Raw genomic sequence first — 20,881 nt, forward strand, 5'->3', positions numbered from 1 at the left:
ATGCATGAGCTCTTGTGGTTTTGTTAAGGCATCCTGTCAGGACTCTGTGCTGTTCAGAGTAACATGGCAGCTGGTTTCAGAGCCACTTCAAACTACAGTAAAACCTCTTCTAAAAACACGTATCGTCACTGTCGTGCTGAAACCTCATAGCTCCATATTTAAGCTTTTTAAGTTTCACGCAATGCCCTGCTTCGTCATACAGGAGTGTCGCAACGATAAAAAATGGTGAAAATTGCCGATCTGCAAGCTCACAACAAAAAATGAATGGTTGTGGACGTGCATGATTGATAGTTTGATGATGAATAGATAATAGTTATTATGCTATTAAAATATTAATAATTCTGCTTGTACATGCAATGAATGTCTTTCATATAGACAGAAGCAGGAGGATTCAAATTCAAGAATCTTTATTACAATAACATTTACATCACGCAAGGACTAGAAAAATTAAGATTGTTTAGAATGATTAATAATAATTAACGTTTACACACATGAAATATAAAGGAATTATAATAAAAGAAAAACATTGCCTGTACATTTTTACACACATTAAACCATGATGCACCATGATGAAGTGGGACTGCCCTCTTTCCAGTTCTCTTCTCAAGAACCACCAGTAACAAAACATTTACAGCCTTTTAAAGGGTTTATTAAAACTGCTGGTCGTAACAGTGGGTTAACAGCCTGAATGATTAACAAAAAGTAACTATACATGACCAACCTAAATGCACCCGATGCATGATCTGTCCCAGAATACATTTACACTGAGCATATTTACAAGAAGCCCTGACATTATTGACATTATTGCGTGGCTTAGAGCCTATCTGCCCCCCCCCCCCCTTTACCCAGGTTGCCATGTTGGTGGAGTAAAGCATCTCTAGGCAGAGAGCCTGCAGCATGAGTCTGGAGAATGACACTACCTTTATATACCTGACACTCCCTCCTGACTCCTCCTGACTCCTCCTAACTCCTCCTGACTCCTCCTGACTCCTCCTGACCCCTCCTGATTCCTCCTAACTACTCCTGACTCCTCCTGACTCCTCCTGACTCCTACTGACTCCTCCTAACTCCTCCTGATTCCTCCTAACTACTCCTAACTACTCCTGACTCCTCCTGACTCCTCCTGACTCCTACTGACTCCTCCTGACTCCTCCTGATTCCTCCTAACTACTCCTAACTCCTCCTGACCTCTGCTGACTCCTCCTAACTCCTCCTGACCCCTCCTGACTCCTCCTGATTCCTCCTAACTCCTCCTGATTCCTCCTAACTACTCCTGACTCCTCCTGACTCCTACTGACTCCTCCTAACTCCTCCTAACTCCTCCTGACTCCTCCTGACTCCTGCTCACCCATCCTGACTCCTACTGATTCCTCCTAACTCCTCCTAACTCCTCCTGACTCCTCCTGACTCCTCCTGACTCCTGCTCACCCCTCCTGACTCCTGCTGATTCCTCCTAACTACTCCTAACTCCTCCTGACTCCTCCTGACTCCTCCTGACTCCTACTGACTCCTCCTAACTCCTCCTGATTCCTCCTAACTACTCCTGACTCCTCCTGACTCCTACTGACTCCTCCTAACTCCTCCTGACCTCTGCTGACTCCTAACTACTCCTGACTCCTCCTAACTACTCCTGACTCCTCCTGACTCCTAATGACTCCTCCTAACTCCTTCTGACTCCCCCTGACTCCTCCTAACTACTCCTGACTCCTCCTGACTCCTAATGACTCCTCCTAACTCCTTCTGACTCCCCCTGACTCCCCCTGAGTCCTGCTGAGTCCTGCTGACTCCTCCTAACTCCTCCTGACCTCTGCTGACTACTCCTGACTCCTCCTAACTACTCCTGACTCCTAATGACTCCTCCTAACTCCTTCTGACTCCCCCTGAGTCCTCCTGACTCCTCCTGACTCCTACCCAACAGAGTCCTAAATTAGGAGGATTTAGGAGGAGTCAGGAGGATTTAGGAGGAGTTAGGAGGGGTCAGCAGGAGTCAGCAGGAGTTAGGAGGAGTCTGACTCCTGCTGACTCCTTCCTACTACTTCTATCTCCTACCGACAGAGTCAGCAGGAGTCAGAGGGAGTCAGGAGGAGTCAGGGGGAGTCAGCAGGAGTTAGGAGGAGTCAGGGGGAGTCAGGGGGAGTCAGGGGGAGTCAGGGGGAGTCAGGAGGAGTCAGGGGGAGTCAGGAGGAGTCAGGGGGAGTCAGCAGGAGTTAGGAGGAGTCAGGGGGAGTCAGGAGGAGTCAGCGGGTGTCAGGAGGAGTCAGCAGGAGTCAGGAGGAGTCAGGGGGAGTCAGGAGGAGTCAGGGGGAGTCAGGGGGAGTCAGGAGGAGTCAGGGGGGGTCAGGGGGAGTTAGGAGGAGTCAGGGGGAGTCAGGGGGAGTCAGGAGGAGTCAGGGGGAGTCAGGAGGAGTCAGGAGGAGTCAGGGGGAGTCAGCAGGAGTCAGGAGGAGTCAGGAGGAGTCAGGGGGAGTCAGCAGGAGTCAGGAGGAGTCAGGGGGAGTCAGGAGGAGTCAGCGGGTGTCAGGAGGAGTCAGCAGGAGTCAGGAGGAGTCAGGGGGAGTCAGGAGGAGTTAGGAGGAGTCAGGGGGAGTCAGGAGGAGTCAGCGGGTGTCAGGAGGAGTCAGCAGGAGTCAGGAGGAGTCAGGGGGAGTCAGGAGGAGTCAGGGGGAGTCAGGGGGAGTCAGGAGGAGTCAGGGGGGGTCAGGGGGAGTTAGGAGGAGTCAGGGGGAGTCAGGGGGAGTCAGGAGGAGTCAGGGGGAGTCAGGGGGAGTCAGGAGGAGTCAGGAGGAGTCAGGGGGAGTCAGCAGGAGTCAGGAGGAGTCAGGGGGAGTCAGCAGGAGTCAGGAGGAGTCAGGAGGGAGTGGCTGGCTGTCAGGTATATAAAGGTAGTGTCATTATCCAGGCTCATGCTGCAGGCTCTCTGCCTAGAGGGGCTCTACTCCACCAACATGGCAACCGGGGGAGAGGGGGGGGGGGCTCTAACTTTAACTCCCTACATCACCAACCTTACAGACAGAGCACATAAGATAACATGATCATAATCATATATACATATTAATGAGAGATTGAGCAAGGTCTCTGTGTGTGTGTGTGTGTGTGTGTGTGTGTGTGTGTGTGTGTGTGTGTGTGTGTGTGTGTGTCAACCAGTAGTGTGCTGAACTATCACCTTCAACACTTCTGATTGGCTACACAGCTACCACCATGATGACATCATCACCGTCTCTTCTCTTCCTCACATTGGCTGCAGCTGAGAGAGAGAGAGAGAGAGAGAGAGAGAGAGAGAGAGAGAGAGAGAGAGAGAGAGAGAGAGAGAGAGAGAGAGAGAGAGAGAGAGAGAGAGAGAGATTTCTGTATTTGTTTAAAACAGTTTTTTAAAACAAATACAGTTATTGTGTTCCTGTAGCACTGTTTATTATTAGCATTTACTATTTTCAGAGTCAGTTTAATCGCAAACTGTGTGCAATCAACAGCACTTAAACAGATAGAGACAGTGGTGTAGTGGGGATTTATTTAATTGTTTACACACGTGCACGCCCATGAATGTGCGGGGCGCGTGCAGGCAGCTGAAATAACTGGTGGGGCTCCACCCCCTCCCTCCACCCCCATCCAACTACACAACCCTGGGTAAAGATCCTAGAACACTGTTTCTTAAAGTTAAAGTTGTACAATGCAAAATCACAACTAAGGATTTTTAGCAACCTCTGCTGGTCACTACCGTCACTGCATAGAATTTCCTTAGTCCTCGATTACCCAGAATTCCATTCGTTTTCACCGGAAGCCGGAAGCGTTTCAAAAAGCGATCTTTTAATTGTTTTATACTATCTACGGATCGTTTCTCTTAGCCAGTGGAGCATTAGTTACCATGAGCTGTGCTTTCTTTTTCTGTTATTTTTCGATCTTCTAATCCTACATTCTCTTAAAATCAGCGTGAGGTTCCTTTTAGTTATTAGCGCGATAGTTCCTGGCCAAACAGGAAACCGTTGCGGTAGTTCCTGGTCAAACAGGAAACCAGTGCATTTCCACCTCCGTTTTCCGGCCAGATGACGTCATTTCCCCGGGAAAGTCCCCCCAGTCCACGTTCAATATAAAATATATAAATAAAAAGCTTCCGGGGGTGAAATTCATGGAGTGGGTGTTGTGAAACTTTTGCCACTCACAAAAGATATACAATTTAACTTTAGTTTTGTTGAAAACGTTACCTAGTATGCCTTTAATATCCACTTTTTTTGGTTTCCTATATTAGAAAAATAATAACAGGTCAGCCTGTCCCCCCTAGCCCCCTTTCCCCCAGCACTGGCCCATTTATGCACAGTATTGTTATTGTTAACCCACTGTGGTAATGATTACTTTTATCCCACTGAATGCATTCTCGTTTTATTGATGACTATGATGATGATATTATTAACTTGTTAATTACAATAAAGCTTTTTGTACTTTTGCTGAATACACATCTCTGCCTTGCTTCTTATGTTGTACACGAACTGTGTGAGGAGTCATTAATGTACTCAGGTGTTTAGTTGAATTAGGTCTGTTACAAATATTTCCTAGGGGGCGCAACTCCCTAGTCCTCAATACCGCCCTGATACAATTTGACAATAATAATAATCTTTGTTTTGTTTTTTTAAACGTTTAAGAAGTTGTAGATTTGTTATTTTCACTAGTTTGGGTCCAGGGCAAACGTCTAATTTCTCTGTTGGGTCTTGAGCTAAAGAGTTTGGGAACCCCTGTCCTAGATCCTTAGAACCCGGAGGTTTACCTCTAGTCCTGTCGCTGTCGGTAACCGGAACGCCCCAAAACACACTCGCCCCCATTGTTTTTGCCGACCACTCGGCACCTTGTATTCATCTTACTGAGGCTAAGGTTAGGAATAAGGTTAGGTTTAGACATAGTTTTACTGAGGTTAAGGTTAGGAATAAGGTTAGGTTTAGACATAGTTTTACTGAGGTTAAGGTTAGGAATAAGGTTAGGTTTAGGCATAGTTTTACTGAGGTTACTGAGGGGGCGGCCATAGCTGAGTGGTTAGTGAGCCCGCCTAGGGAGCCAGAGGCCCTGGTTGCCCCAAGTACGATTCCAGGCCATGCCAGCATATGTGTCGATTAAATGAAATTTGTCCCTGAGCAAGACTCTTAACCCCTAATTGCTCACAGGCCCTCATTGGAAACAAGCCCGCAAGGACTTTCATGAACGTCCTGTTAAAAGGAATTATCCTTATTATCCTTACGTTTAGGAATAAGGTTAGGTTTAGACATAGTTTTACTGAGGTTAAGGTTAGGAATAAGGTTAGGTTTAGACATAGTTTTACTGAGGTTATGTTTAGGAATAAGGTTAGGTTTAGACATAGTTTTACTGAGGTTATGTTTAGGAATAAGGTTAGGTTTAGACATAGTTTTACTGAGGTTATGTTTAGGAATAAGGTTAGGTTTAGACATAGTTTTACTGAGGTTAAGGTTAGGAATAAGGTTAGGTTTAGACATAGTTTTACTGAGGTTAAGGTTAGGAATAAGGTTAGGTTTAGACATAGTTTTACTGAGGTTAAGGTTAGGAATAAGGTTAGGTTTAGACATAGTTTTACTGAGGTTAAGGTTAGGAATAAGGTTAGGTTTAGACATAGTTTTACTGAGGTTAAGGTTAGGAATAAGGTTAGGTTTAGACATAGTTTTACTGAGGTTATGTTTAGGAATAAGGTTAGGTTTAGACATAGTTTTACTGAGGTTATGTTTAGGAATAAGGTTAGGTTTAGACATAGTTTTACTGAGGTTAAAGTTAGGAATAAGGTTAGGTTTAGACATAGTTTTACTGAGGTTAAGGTTAGGAATAAGGTTAGGTTTAGACATAGTTTTACTGAGGTTAAGGTTAGGTTTAGACATAGTTTTACTGAGGTTATGTTTAGGAAATAAGGTTAAGTTTAGACATAGTTTTACTGAGGTTAAAGTTAGGAATAAGGTTACGTTTAGACATAGTTTTACTGAGGTTATGTTTAGGAATAAGGTTAGGTTTAGACATAGTTTTACTGAGGTTAAGGTTAGGAATAAGGTTAGGTTTAGACATAGTTTTACTGAGGTTATGTTTAGGAATAAGGTTAGGTTTAGACATAGTTTTACTGAGGTTAAAGTTAGGAATAAGGTTAGGTTTAGACATAGTTTTACTGAGGTTAAGGTTAGGAATAAGGTTAGGTTTAGGCATAGTTTTACTGAGGTTAAAGTTAGGAATAAGGTTAGGTTTAGACATAGTTTTACTGAGGTTAAGGTTAGGAATAAGGTTAGGTTTAGACAGTTTTACTGAGGTTATGTTTAGGAATAAGGTTAGGTTTAGACATAGTTTTACTGAGGTTAAAGTTAGGAATAAGGTTAGGTTTAGACATAGTTTTACTGAGGTTAAGGTTAGGAATAAGGTTAGGTTTAGACATAGTTTTACTGAGGTTATGTTTAGGAATAAGGTTAGGTTTAGACATAGTTTTACTGAGGCTAAGTTTAGGAATAAGGTTAGGTTTAGACATAGTTTTACTGAGGCTAAGGTTAGGAATAAGGTTAGGTTTAGGCATAGTTTTACTGAGGTTAAGGTTAGGAATAAGGTTAGGTTTAGGCATAGTTTTACTGAGGTTAAGGTTAGGAATAAGGTTAGGTTTAGACATAGTTTTACTGAGGTTAAGGAATGGTTTGGGTTGGACTTCAGTGCTAAGCCTTTTTTAGAAAGGGCATCCTTTCCGAAAAAGGCAGAGCAAGGAATTTTTGCTCTCGCCATCTTGTTTTTGAAAGAAAGTCTTTTTGGGATCCCGTTACTCTTTAATTTTAAGGTCCTTGTACTTTTATATTCTGTTTACTAAGTCTTTAATCTAAATTCTAAATCTTAGCCCTAAGTTCTTTTTGGCTGTTTCGCCTTTCCTAAGAAAGGATTCCCCATTAGGGTTAACCATTTTCCCTTTCTTCAAAGTTTAGGTTTTTAGGCATGTTTACAAACTATAAATAAAATTGCCAGTGAGCTTTGTGAGGAATGTTCACTGGGGACTGTGCATGGCAGGTACGTCCAGTCATCCTGAGTCCCACCTTAGTTGGACTGCATACCAAAATTCATCCATAGTCTCATTATAAGAATGGTACAGGATTAGGACTCAATAAAAGATTTTAGGAAAACAAATATAGTTATGGACCCAACCGCGATGGAGGGGCGCAGTCTCAAGCGAACTTGAGCCACGAGAGGCACCACCGAGCGCGCTAAGGCGCGCGAGTTGCCGTGCCGAACGTTGCGAAGTTCGCTTTGAGCCTACTCAGCCCCGTCCGAATTATGTACCGATAGGCACAGAATAGTAAATGATGTTTGTGGGGACTGCGTTTGCCCCAACTGAACCTCCCAGTGACTACTGGTCAATTCTAGTGCGTCTTTGCTGGGACTGACACCATTCTCCATTTCTGCTACAAGGGTTAGGGTTTAGAGTAATGAGGACCTTAAAACATTTAATTTTAAGGTCCTTATTATTTCACATTTGTTCATCTAAGTCTTCCTAGGTCCATTGTTTGATTATGTGTGTCTTAACCCACTTAGTCCTTTTGAAGGTGTGAGTGGGCATTTGGGTTGAGTACCCTCACACCTATTTGGGTTTTAAGCTATGGGTCAGGAAGAAGCCCCTTGTCTTCCCAAGTTAGGAATAAGGTTAGGTTTAGACATAGTTTTACTGAGGTTAAGGTTAGGAATAAGGTTAGGTTTAGACATAGTTTTACTGAGGTTAAGGTTAGGAATAAGGTTAGGTTTAGACATAGTTTTACTGAGGTTATGTTTAGGAATAAGGTTAGGTTTAGACATAGTTTTACTGAGGTTAAGGTTAGGAATAAGGTTAGGTTTAGACATAGTTTTACTGAGGTTAAGGTTAGGAATAAGGTTAGGTTTAGACATAGTTTTACTGAGGTTATGTTTAGGAATAAGGTTAGGTTTAGACATAGTTTTACTGAGGTTAAGGTTAGGAATAAGGTTAGGTTTAGACATAGTTTTACTGAGGTTAAGGTTAGGAATAAGGTTAGGTTTAGACATAGTTTTACTGAGGTTAAGGTTAGGAATAAGGTTAGGTTTAGACATAGTTTTACTGAGGTTATGTTTAGGAATAAGGTTAGGTTTAGACATAGTTTTACTGAGGTTAAGGTTAGGAATAAGGTTAGGTTTAGACATAGTTTTACTGAGGTTAAGGTTAGGAATAAGGTTAGGTTTAGACATAGTTTTACTGAGGTTATGTTTAGGAATAAGGTTAGGTTTAGACATAGTTTTACTGAGGCTAAGTTTAGGAATAAGGTTAGGTTTAGACATAGTTTTACTGAGGCTAAGGTTAGGAATAAGGTTAGGTTTAGGCATAGTTTTACTGAGGTTAAGGTTAGGAATAAGGTTAGGTTTAGGCATAGTTTTACTGAGGTTAAGGTTAGGAATAAGGTTAGGTTTAGACATAGTTTTACTGAGGTTAAGGTTAGGAATAAGGTTAGGTTTAGGCATAGTTTTACTGAGGCTAAGGTTAGGAATAAGGTTAGGTTTAGACAGTTTTACTGAGGTTAAGGTTAGGAATAAGGTTAGGTTTAGATGTAGTTTTACTGAGGTTAAGGTTAGGAATAAGGTTAGGTTTAGATATAGTTTTACTGAGGTTAACTTTAGGAATAAGGTTAGGTTTAGACATAGTTTTACTGAGGTTAAGGTTAGGAATAAGGTTAGGTTTAGGCATAGTTTTACTGAGGTTAAGGTTAGGAATAAGGTTAGGTTTAGGCATAGTTTTACTGAGGCTAAGGTTAGGAATAAGGTTAGGTTTAGGCATAGTTTTACTGAGGTTAAGGTTAGGAATAAGGTTAGGTTTAGGCATAGTTTTACTGAGGTTAAGGTTAGGAATAAGGTTAGGTTTAGGCATAGTTTTACTGAGGTTAAGGTTAGGAATAAGGTTAGGTTTAGACATAGTTTTACTGAGGTTAAGTTTAGGAATAAGGTTAGGTTTAGACATAGTTTTACTGAGGTTAAGGTTAGGAATAAGGTTAGGTTTAGGCTTAGTTTTACTGAGGTTAAGGTTAGGAATAAGGTTAGGTTTAGACATAGTTTTACTGAGGTTAAGGTTAGGAATAAGGTTAAGTTTAGACATAGTTTTACTGAGGTTAAGGTTAGGAATAAGGTTAGGTTTAGACATAGTTTTACTGAGGTTAAGGTTAGGAATAAGGTTAAGTTTAGGCATAGTTTTACTGAGGTTAAGGTTAGGAATAAGGTTAGGTTTAGACATAGTTTTACTGAGGTTAAGGTTAGGAATAAGGTTAAGTTTAGGCATAGTTTTACTGAGGTTAAGGTTAGGAATAAGGTTAGTGTGAAGTTGGCCGGATGGTCAAGGCTCCAAGAATCGACAAAGTCCAAGAACGTAGATTTTTGGTGTTTTATTTACCTCCAAAACTAATAATCAGCCCCATGCAGGAGTGTAACAGTCAAGGTCTGAGGCAAATAATACTACTTCCAAAATAAATACTGGCCACAAATACACTTTCAAAAACAGAAAGTAAGAAATAAACACTTGATAACTAAACTAAGAAAAAACAAACAAACCAAGAACTAAAGATACTGAAACAGGAAATGCCTTTTGACCCTGGCAGCCCTGGCAGCTCTCCCCTGGTGTTGTCGCCTTAACAGCTACAAGTAAACTGAGCATTTCACTCTGAGCATTTTCCACTCTACAATTCCAGCCTCCTTTATATACCAGGTAAGCCACACCCACAATTAGTAACTGGCATAATCATCAACTCAAACAAAGCAAACCATGGCCCATGAGTTAGACTACGCAATTATAGATTTTCTGAGCAAACTTGAAATGCATTTCTAGGCATCAAATAATTCACAAAACAATGACCATAAAATTAGACACAGAAAATATAGAATAGCCTGCAACACTGGGTGCTGAACAGACACACCTCCAAGACAGCTTGATGACAGTCAATTATTAGAAGCAGCTGTGCAGTGTGTGCTTGTAATGTCCAGTTTTACACTGTGGAGTCCTTAGTGTCTATAGGGCACGGGTTGCCCCGTGACAGTTAGGTTTAGCCATAGTTTACTGAGGTTAAGGTTAGGAATAAGGTTAGGTTTAGACATAGTTTTACTGAGGTTAAGGTTAGGAATAAGGTTAGGTTTAGACATAGTTTTACTGAGGTTAAGGTTAGGAATAAGGTTAGGTTTAGACATAGTTTTACTGAGGTTAAGGTTAGGAATAAGGTTAGGTTTAGACATAGTTTTACTGAGGTTACGTTTAGGAATAAGATTAGGTTTAGACATAGTTTTACTGAGGTTAAGGTTAGGAATAAGGTTGGGTTTAGACATAGTTTTACTGAGGTTAAGGTTAGGAATAAGGTTGGGTTTAGGCATAGTTTTACTGAGGTTAAGGTTAGGAATAAGGTTGGGTTTAGACATAGTTTTACTGAGGTTAAGGTTAGGAATAAGGTTGGGTTTAGGCATAGTTTACTGAGGTTAAGGTTAGGAATAAGGTTGGGTTTAGGCATAGTTTTACTGAGGTTACGTTTAGGAATAAGGTTAGGTTTAGACATAGTTTTACTGAGGCTAAGGTTAGGAATAAGGTTAGGTTTAGGCATAGTTTTACTAAGGTTACGTTTAGGAATAAGGTTAGGTTTAGACATAGTTTTACTGAGGTTAAGGTTATGAATAAGGTTAGGTTTAGACATAGTTTTACTGAGGTTAAGGTTAGGAATAAGGTCAGGTTTAGACATAGTTTTGCTGAGGTTAAGGTTAGGAATAAGGTTAGGTTTAGGCATAGTTTTACTGAGGTTAAGGTTAGGAATAAGGTTAGGTTTAGGCATAGTTTTACTGAGGTTAAGGTTAGGAATAAGGTTAGGTTTAGACATAGTTTTGCTGAGGTTAAGGTTAGGAATAAGGTTAGGTTTAGGCATAGTTTTACTGAGGTTAAGGTTAGGAATAAGGTTAGGTTTAGGCATAGTTTTACTGAGGTTAAGGTTAGGAATAAGGTTAGGTTTAGACATAGTTTTGCTGAGGTTAAGGTTAGGAATAAGGTTAGGTTTAGGCATAGTTTTACTGAGGTTAAGGTTAGGAATAAGGTTAGGTTTAGACATAGTTTTACTGAGGTTAAGGTTAGGAATAAGGTTAGGTTTAGACATAGTTTTGCTGAGGTTAAGGTTAGGAATAAGGTTAGGTTTAGGCATAGTTTTACTGAGGTTAAGGTTAGGAATAAGGTTAGGTTTAGACATAGTTTTGCTGAGGTTAAGGTTAGGAATAAGGTTAGGTTTAGGCATAGTTTTACTGAGGTTAAGGTTAGGAATAAGGTTAGGTTTAGGCATAGTTTCACTGAGGTTACGTTTAGGAATAAGGTTAGGTTTAGACATAGTTTTACTGAGGTTAAGGTTAGGAATAAGGTTAGGTTTAGGCATAGTTTTACTGAGGTTAAGGTTAGGAATAAGGTTAGGTTTAGGCATAGTTTTACTGAGGTTAAGATTAGGAATAAGGTTAGGTTTAGGCATAGTTTTACTGAGGTTAAGATTAGGAATAAGGTTAGGTTTAGACATAGTTTTACTGAGGTTAAGATTAGGAATAAGGTTAGGTTTAGGCATAGTTTTACTGAGGTTAAGATTAGGAATAAGGTTAGGTTTAGGCATAGTTTTACTGAGGTTAAGATTAGGAATAAGGTTAGGTTTAGGCATAGTTTTACTGAGGTTAAGGTTAGGAATAAGGTTAGGTTTAGGCATAGTTTTACTGAGGTTAAGATTAGGAATAAGGTTAGGTTTAGGCATAGTTTTACTGAGGTTAAGGTTAGGAATAAGGTTAGGTTTAGGCATAGTTTTACTGAGGTTAAGATTAGGAATAAGGTTAGGTTTAGGCATAGTTTTACTGAGGTTAAGGTTAGGAATAAGGTTAGGTTTAGGCATAGTTTTACTGAGGTTAAGGTTAGGAATAAGGTTAGGTTTAGGCATAGTTTTACTGAGGTTAAGGTTAGGAATAAGGTTAGGTTTAGACATAGTTTTACTGAGGCTAAGGTTAGGAATAAGGTTAGGTTTAGACATAGTTTTACTAAGGTTACGTTTAGGAATAAGGTTAGGTTTAGACATAGTTTTACTGAGGTTAAGGTTAGGAATAAGGTTAGGTTTAGACATAATTTTACTGAGGTTAAGGTTAGGAATAAGGTTAGGTTTAGACATAGTTTTACTGAGGCTAAGGTTAGGAATAAGGTTAGGTTTAGACATAGTTTTACTAAGGTTACGTTTAGGAATAAGGTTAGGTTTAGACATAGTTTTACTGAGGTTAAGGTTATGAATAAGGTTAGGTTTAGACATAGTTTTACTGAGGTTATGTTTAGGAATAAGGTTAGGTTTAGACATAGTTTTACTGAGGTTAAGGTTAGGAATAAGGTTAGGTTTAGACATAGTTTTACTGAGGCTAAGGTTAGGAATAAGGTTAGGTTTAGACATAGTTTTACTGAGGCTAAGGTTAGGAATAAGGTTAGGTTTAGACATAGTTTTACTAAGGTTACGTTTAGGAATAAGGTTAGGTTTAGACATAGTTTTACTGAGGTTAAGGTTATGAATAAGGTTAGGTTTAGACATAGTTTTACTGAGGTTATGTTTAGGAATAAGGTTAGGTTTAGACATAGTTTTACTGAGGTTAAGGTTAGGAATAAGGTTAGGTTTAGACATAGTTTTACTGAGGTTAAGGTTAGGAATAAGGTTAGGTTTAGACATAGTTTTACTGAGGTTAAGGTTAGGAATAAGGTTAGGTTTAGACATAGTTTTACTGAGGTTAAGGTTAGGAATAAGGTTAGGTTTAGACATAGTTTTACTGAGGTTAAGGTTAGGAATAAGGTTAGGTTTAGGCATAGTTTTACTGAGGTTACGTTTAGGAATAAGGTTAGGTTTAGACATAGTTTTACTGAGGTTACGTTTAGGAATAAGGTTAGGTTTAGACATAGTTTTACTGAGGTTACGTTTAGGAATAAGGTTAGGTTTAGACATAGTTTTACTGAGGTTATGTTTAGGAATAAGGTTAGGTTTAGACATAGTTTTACTGAGGTTAAGGTTAGGAATAAGGTTAGGTTTAGACATAGTTTTACTGAGGTTAAGGTTAGGAATAAGGTTAGGTTTAGACATAGTTTTACTGAGGTTAAGGTTAGGAATAAGGTTAGGTTTAGACATAGTTTTACTGAGGTTATGTTTAGGAATAAGGTTAGGTTTAGACATAGTTTTACTGAGGTTATGTTTAGGAATAAGGTTAGGTTTAGACATAGTTTTACTGAGGTTAAGGTTAGGAATAAGGTTAGGTTTAGACATAGTTTTACTGAGGTTATGTTTAGGAATAAGGTTAGGTTTAGACATAGTTTTACTGAGGTTATGTTTAGGAATACCTGGTGGTGACCGTTCTGAGGTCGCCGGATTTGACCCGGGGCGAGCGTGTTTTGGGGCGAGTGTTCTTGTGTTCGTCCTGTCTGTGTATATGAGGACCAGTATGATGGACACGGGTCAAGGTGTGTTTGTATAACATGTTTCACTCACCTCCAGCTCTGGCTCTGTCTCTCACTATGCAGATGTAGAGGAAGGTTGACGCCACAAAAGGAATGAACAGCAGTACGTGGATGATCAGATGGGACAGAGACATGAGGGGCTGTGCAGAGGGGCTGGAAGAGGAATCTGTAAAGAGAACCATGGCTTTCAGTATCTAAACTCTGGTTTTATCTTCTTATGCTGATGATGATAAAAACGTTTTAAAAACTCAGACAGAGGCTCAAGAATCACCTGTCACATGCATCCAGCTCTCTGGTGACATTCCAAGGCCAGAGATGTTACACTTGTAGAATCCTTCATCAGACTTGTAAACACTGTGGATGGTCATCTGTCCTGTAGACTCGGTGCTGAAGAGGGATCCGTCTTTGTAGAAATCAGTTGGGAGGAGCTTAGAGGAAGGATTACCAGTGGTCTGGTCTTTGGACAGGCAGCGGAGTGTGACATTACTTCCTTCCTTCACAGGAAGTACAGGACTCTCCAGGATCACATCTCCATCTAGAACCGACAGCAATGAGTTATGAACATCTATAGAACCAACAGCAGTGAGTTATAAACATCTATAGAACCAACATGTCTGAAACTTCTAAAAAGATCAAAAGATTCATTTATGTTTTAATCTTCCAAGAGAGCAGATGTTGCCACCAGTGATGGAAAAATTACTCAAATTCTTTACTTAAGTAAAAGTATCAATACTGCAATGTAGAAATACTGTTACAAGTAAAAGTCCGGAATTCAAAATTGACTTGAGTAAAACTACAAAAGTATTGGTATGAAAATGTACTTCAAGTACCAAAATAAAAGTACTCATTATGCAGAATGTCCCATTTCACAAGTTTTCAAAAAAAAAGTATAACAATTGAAAATAGCAGATCTACAAGCTCACAATGCGTTGCATTGAGCTTGTGGATCTGCTATTTTCAAATGGCCGAAATGTATAGTGCTGAAGTGGTTAATGTATGTTTTGTAATAATAATTGAAACCTACAAGTAACTAGTAACTAGTTTTCAAATAACTGTAGTGGAGTAAAAGTACAATATTTGCCTCTGAGATGTGGTGGAGTAGAAGTAAAAGTATTGAACATTTTAAATACTTAAGTAAAGTAAAAATGCCTCAAAATTGTACTTAAGTACAGTACTTGAGTAAATGTACTTAGTTACTTTACACCATAGTTGCCACTATACTTCAAGGCACAGACAAAATGTGACATAATATTCCTCTTGAATGGAAATAAACCTGTATTTGTGTTAACTTATTATTTATATTATATTGAATGTACCTGAGGCTGTGATGTTGATGGAGCGGCTGATCTCTCCTGACTGGGACTCACACCAGTAAACTCCACCGTCCCAGACGTACAGGCGTAGGTCACAGGATGCTCCTACACACAATCACAATGACATGAAAGGGTTAAAAGCAGTGGTGTAATGTAACTAAGTACATTTACTCAATTTTGATTTTTTTTTTACTTTACTGGAGCATTTCCAATCTTCAGTACTTTTACTTCTACTCCATTACATCTCAGATGCAAATATTATGCTTTTACTCGACTACAGTTATTTGAAAACTTTAGTTACTAGTTACTTTGTAGATTATTACAAAAAATACATGAACCACTTCAGCCCTATATACATTTCGCTCATTTCAGCTGATATACAAGCTCGCGATGCGACGCATTGTGAGCTTGTAGATCTGCTATTTTCAAATGATTTTGTACATTTGGAAACTTGTGAAATGGGACATTGTGCATAATGAGTACTTTTAGTACCTAAGTATATTTTGATGCAAATACTTTTGTACTTTTACTCAGGTACATTTTGAATACTGGTACTTTTACTTGTAACAGAGTATGTCTACATTGCAGTATTGATATTTTACTTAACCCTATTTGGCCAGGAACCCCTATTTGTAACTATACCTTTCAGGTTGCTATGTACAGTATATCTGTCTGTCTGTCTGTCTGTCTGTCTGTCTGTCTGTCTGTCTGTCTGTCTGTCTGTCTGTCTGTCTGTCTGTCTGTCTCCATACCTTTGGTGGTTCCCCATTCATTGTTGCAGTTCCATTGCCCTTCTTACTGGTGTGTCTTCTCACAGACCACTCCACTGTAGAGTTCCCTTCTTCCTCACAGCTCAGTGAGATGGTCTCACGGGGAAAGAACTGACATCTATCAGGAGTGATGCTCAGAGACACTGGAGAGAAAGACAGAAAGAAAGAAAGAAAGAAAGAAGGAACAAAGAAAGGACTCAGGGATGAGAGTGAGTAAGACTCCTATAGACGTGTTCTCAAATTCTGCCCGAACCCGACCCGACCCGATCTGACGTTTTCGGGCCTGGCCAGACGAAAATGTATGCTAATTAGTGGGGCCCGGCCAGGAGTCGGGTTCTATGAAAAAAAATATATATTTTTTTATATATATTTTTTTAAATAATAATAATTATTCCTTTTTATTTATTTATTTATTTTCCGTTTTGGGCTTAACAATATGGTGATTGTTCGGGCCGGGCCAGTTAGGGCCCAGTTAGGGCCCAGTTAGGGCCCAGTTAGGGCTGTGCCTCAATTCAGGCCCGTTGAGAACTAATTTGTAGTGATCAGCGTTCAGATCTGTCTCTGTAAATATAAACATTAACATTAGATGAAAGAACAACATCAACACATCTGACTGACTGTAACGTCTTCATCTGTGGACGTCTGTTGACTGTTGACTCTATAGCAATGAGTACTATCAGAATAGAGAGCTATTTAACACTTATTTTAACCAAGGTAAATCACTTACCCTACCTTTAAGTCATTATCAAAATAAATCAACTTTTGTTTTGTCATACACACCATGCATAACTGCACGGTTTGCTGCATTACATCACCCACTGAAAACAAAAGAATCTGCTGAGAATGAACAGATCCATATGTTTGTTATTTTAATAAACCACAAGAGTGTTTTGTTTCCGATGTGAAAGTGTGGGGTTTGAAAAGCCACAAATGAATGTTTATTGTGTATTAACATGATGGTTGGAACAGTTCTCTGAACAATCAGACAGCTTGGCTCACACACACACACACACACACACACACACACACACACACACACACACACACACACACACACACACACACACACACACACACACACACACACACACACACACACACACACACACACACACACACACTACCCATAATGCAATGCAATCAAGTTGTCTCACCATGTGGTTGGGCAGGTCCACAGCAGAGGAGGAAATACACCACTGTGTGTGGTGAGAGAGAGAGAGAGAGAGAGAGAGAGAGAGAGAGAGAGAGAGAGAGAGAGAGAGAGAGAGAGAGAGAGAGAGAGAGAGAGAGAGAGAGTGTGTGTTAATGACAGATTTGTGGTGAAGAAAACCTGTACTGAGAAGTACCATCTACCAGCTACTGAGAAGTACAGGGAGAACCGCCCACGGACGTTACGTTGTTGCTATGCAGATCTGTGTACATTCCCCGGGCATGAAAACGGTGAAGGTTTTCGGTCATGAGGAAAGGCACGTAAAAAAAAAAAAAAAAAAAGTCATAGCTACGGGTCAAATGGGGCATGCCTGTTCAAAATTGGCATCGATTTCTATAGCTCTCCATTTGGACGATCACAGTAAAATACATTTCTTAGCCATTTGCCATGACCCTCTACCATTCTATCAATCTGATTTAAATCTGCCTTTAAACTCACCCAAGGACACTTTACACCAACCAACACATTATAAGAGATTATATCATGGCTGCAACTGGGCTCCTAACCCTAATATGACAATAGAATCAGGCCTTCATCTCCTAACGTTGTTACCTCTCAAATATGCCCAAAACCTGAAATGACAATAGAATCTGGTCTTCTAATCTCATTAACCCTTGACTAGGCCTATGCCAAGCTTTAGAACCAGGGTGACTGTCTGCCTGACAGGCAGACAGTCACCCTGGTTTCTATCTTCTATATAGCAATGTCAGCAAAGCTCAACTTTGTAGATACGCTATTTTTTTAATTTTTAAGCGGTCTCTTTTTTGACACCCCCTAGTCTTTTTTCCCCTTGAAATGACGCCTCTGGTTGTTGCCTAAACCTTTCTCTCTCCATGTTTAAGGAGCAACCCCTCTAGCACTTTAATAACCTTGTTTTCTAACAATATAGGGATTTCTCTCTTGTTAAATTAATGTACATGAAAATGAGTGCAAAGAAGAGTGTTAGTGAAAATAGCCAGTGGTGGAAAAAGTACTACAATTCTTTACTTAAGTAAAAGTACCAATACTGCAATATAGAAATACTCTGTTACAAGTAAAAGTCCAGAATTAAAAATTTACTTGAGTAAAAGTACAAAAGTATTTGCATCAAATGTACTTAAAGTACCAAAAGTAAAAGTACTAAAATGTTTGAAAATAGCAGATCTACAAGCTCGTAGATCGGCTATTTTCAAATAGCCTATGTATAAAATAGGGCTGAAGTGGTTAACGTACGTTTCATAATATCATAATTTATATCTTAAAAGTAACTAGTAACTGAAGTTTTCAAACAATTGTAGTGGAGTAAAAGTATTATATTTGCCTCTGAAATGTAGTGGAGTAGAAGTAAAAGTACAGAAATTTTAAAATACTCCAATAAAGTAAAAAATCCTCAAAAGTGTACTTAAGTACAGTACTTGAGTAAATGTACTTAGTTACTTTACACCACTGAAAATAGCAAGAGTTCAACTAAATACAGTTTAATGGTTAAAGTAAACTAAAAAAAGAGTGAAATAAAGTACTCACATGATATGATGTAGGTTGATGCCATTTTCATCTTGGCAAGCGGACTGTCTGAAAGTGAGTGAGAGCTACGTGTGGTTTGACATATAGACCCCCCTCGTTGGCTGAAGGGTCTATTTCCTGCTTGGTAAGATGCTCAGCCACATGCATGCAAGCATACGCACACACACACGCACATACCCACGTCTTGTCACATTTGTCTTCATCCTCATGGTGACGTTTACCTTTTTCTTGTGTGCCATTTTTAACCGTGACCCCAAATCTTTTTCTTTTTTTTAAAATATTGTTTTGGGCTTTATTGACAATATACAGTAGAGCAAGACAGGAAACAGGGAGAGAGAGACGGGGAATGATAACCATAATCCTAAACCTATAACCCCTATAAGGCCTTGTGTCCATTAAAGCATTTTTTCCCCATGCAGCTGAAAACATAAGGCACAAAACGCCTCCAAATGCCCAGAGTTGACAATATTTCAACTCTGGGTGATCAGATAAAAAACACCAGACATAGACCGGTGAACGCACAGGTCTAATTGTGCAACTTTAAAGAAACAAGACCAAAGTCGCTTATAATAAGCTGACATGGCAACCCTGCTCAGCATGTCACACTGATGGTGTTTCCAGCGCAGTGTAGATATGCAGCACTATACTACTCCCATTGAAAACTATTCAAAACATACGCTGCACTCAGGGTAAAAAACAGCCCTTAAACGCTTAATCCTAACCTGAGTCTTTTACTTTTATTGTAACCATATCTCTACAAACAAATGGCCTGTAGTGCAGCACTGCAGCTACAGTCTGGATTATTATTAACTGAATTATTCTTCTTAAAATTAGCAGACAATATAATTTGTATACATTTTTTCAAAATTTTTATCCCACAATTTTGTAACCCCATTTTTTACACCCAGTGCCAATTGTCTATGTAATCCTGGGCACTACCTTCCCTCTGCCAACCTAGGGAGACCAGGGACAAGCTCATGCCTCCTTCAATGCATGAGAGCCAACTGACCTTCTTGTCACCTGACAGGGGGGAGTTTACCTGGTTAGACGTAGCGCGTGGAAGGAACACGTTATTCCAACCAGTTCCTTTCCCCTCCATCAGGCGCCCCGGCTGACCAGGGGGAGGCAGTATAGTGACCAGGATTACTGCATGTTTTTGTGAGGGTACCTACCCTAGGAGACACGGGGAGAACATGCAAACGCCACACAGAGAAGCCCTTTCGCCAACCCCACCTAGGGTATGGGCACTAGCCAATATAATAATTTGACTTGGTGAGTTTATGCTCACTCAGAATACCACAGACAACACATATGAGATTATAACAAGTGGTACAGTCCCATATATTGAAGCTGTATAAATGAATTTAAATGCACTATGAAGTCTACAATCACACGATTCAGTATAGGTCAATGTAAACTGCCCACAAAAAGTTCAGGAACACCAAATAATGCTGCCACTCTGTATGCTGGAACACCAGTTTCACTTGCCCTATAACACTATGGGTCTTATCCTGAAGGGACAAACGTGGCATCTTTCCATGGGGGCAGTGTTGCTGCTTGGAGCATCAACCCAAAACAACAAAGTTGCAAGACCCATACTCAGGTGCCAGTCACACACCTGTGTGACTGGCAGGTCGCTCAAAACGAGAGCGATTACCAACAGAAGCATATTGGGGGATTTTGGCAATTTTTTGGGGGACGCTACCCACACGTTTAGCTGTGTTGCTCATTACACAAATGTCTGATCCTTACAAGCACCTCGTTGTAAAGTTGACTAATCATCAAAAATTATATAAAACACAATACCAATTGGTATTATTAAAGGGGAGAAATATTCCACTGAAGTTAAGTTTCCAAACTTTTTGTGGGCAGTTTATAATTGTGTTCAGTCAACAGGTGAAACAGTGAGTTTAAACCAGTCAGACTTTGAACCATAACCTTAGGTTTAACTTCAAGTTCAAATGTCTGTACTGTGAAATCCTCAGAATTGGATTTGAATATATCTCCAAATTGTCCTCACCCATGACAGGGACCAATAAATTACCAGTGAATGACGACTTCAAGCCATAATTGTGAGATCCTCACATAAAAAAGAAAAACACATACATATTGTTTCTTTCTTTTTAACGTGTCATAGCTTGGCCATATTGTAAAAAACCTGTTCACACTTCACACTAAACTCAATGCTTCCACCTAGTGGATTAAACACTAAAGCCATTATTGTATCTCTAGGATGATCAGGGAGCGCTTGCACACTGTTAACACATCCTGTAGGGAATAAATACAATAAAAACAATATAATGAAAATGTTCATATAAATACTATTGAAATCAGGACATGCTGGTATTCAGCAACCTCTTCAGGAAGGACCTAAAGCCAACCATAGTGTCTATTAACTATAGTGATGCTCACAGGCAAACCATTCCACATGACTGCTGCACGACTTTGAAAAAGAGCCTTTCCCATGTGGCTTTCTCTGGTTGAGTACCTGTGAACAGCTCCACCCCTGGGAGAGTAAATGCATAAACATTTGGGAGCCACATTGTTTACAATCCTGTTAACCGTATTATAATACACATACATTTTGATAAGTGATATTAGCATGGAATCCCCA

General features: G+C 39.9%; 1 protein-coding gene across 1 annotated transcript; it reads right to left on the bottom strand.

Moving 5' to 3' along the window:
- Positions 1-3,146: 3,146 nt before the first annotated feature.
- Positions 3,147-18,306, bottom strand: LOC308101315 (uncharacterized protein). The gene is made up of 7 exons (XM_080450739.1): positions 18,268-18,306; positions 16,709-16,750; positions 15,537-15,697; positions 14,788-14,889; positions 13,743-14,006; positions 13,503-13,637; positions 3,147-3,244 (listed from the first exon to the last, which is right to left on the bottom strand). The coding sequence occupies exons 1-5, from the start codon at positions 18,296-18,298 to the stop codon at positions 13,995-13,997; spliced, it is 348 nt and encodes a 115-aa protein (XP_080306865.1). The 5' UTR covers positions 18,299-18,306; the 3' UTR covers positions 3,147-3,244; positions 13,503-13,637; positions 13,743-13,994.
- Between the last annotated feature and the right edge of the window lie 2,575 nt (positions 18,307-20,881).

This window comes from Gymnoscopelus braueri (assembly GCF_963280865.1).
Source record: "Gymnoscopelus braueri genome assembly, chromosome: 15".
NCBI classification, from domain to species: Eukaryota; Metazoa; Chordata; class Actinopteri; order Myctophiformes; family Myctophidae; genus Gymnoscopelus; species Gymnoscopelus braueri.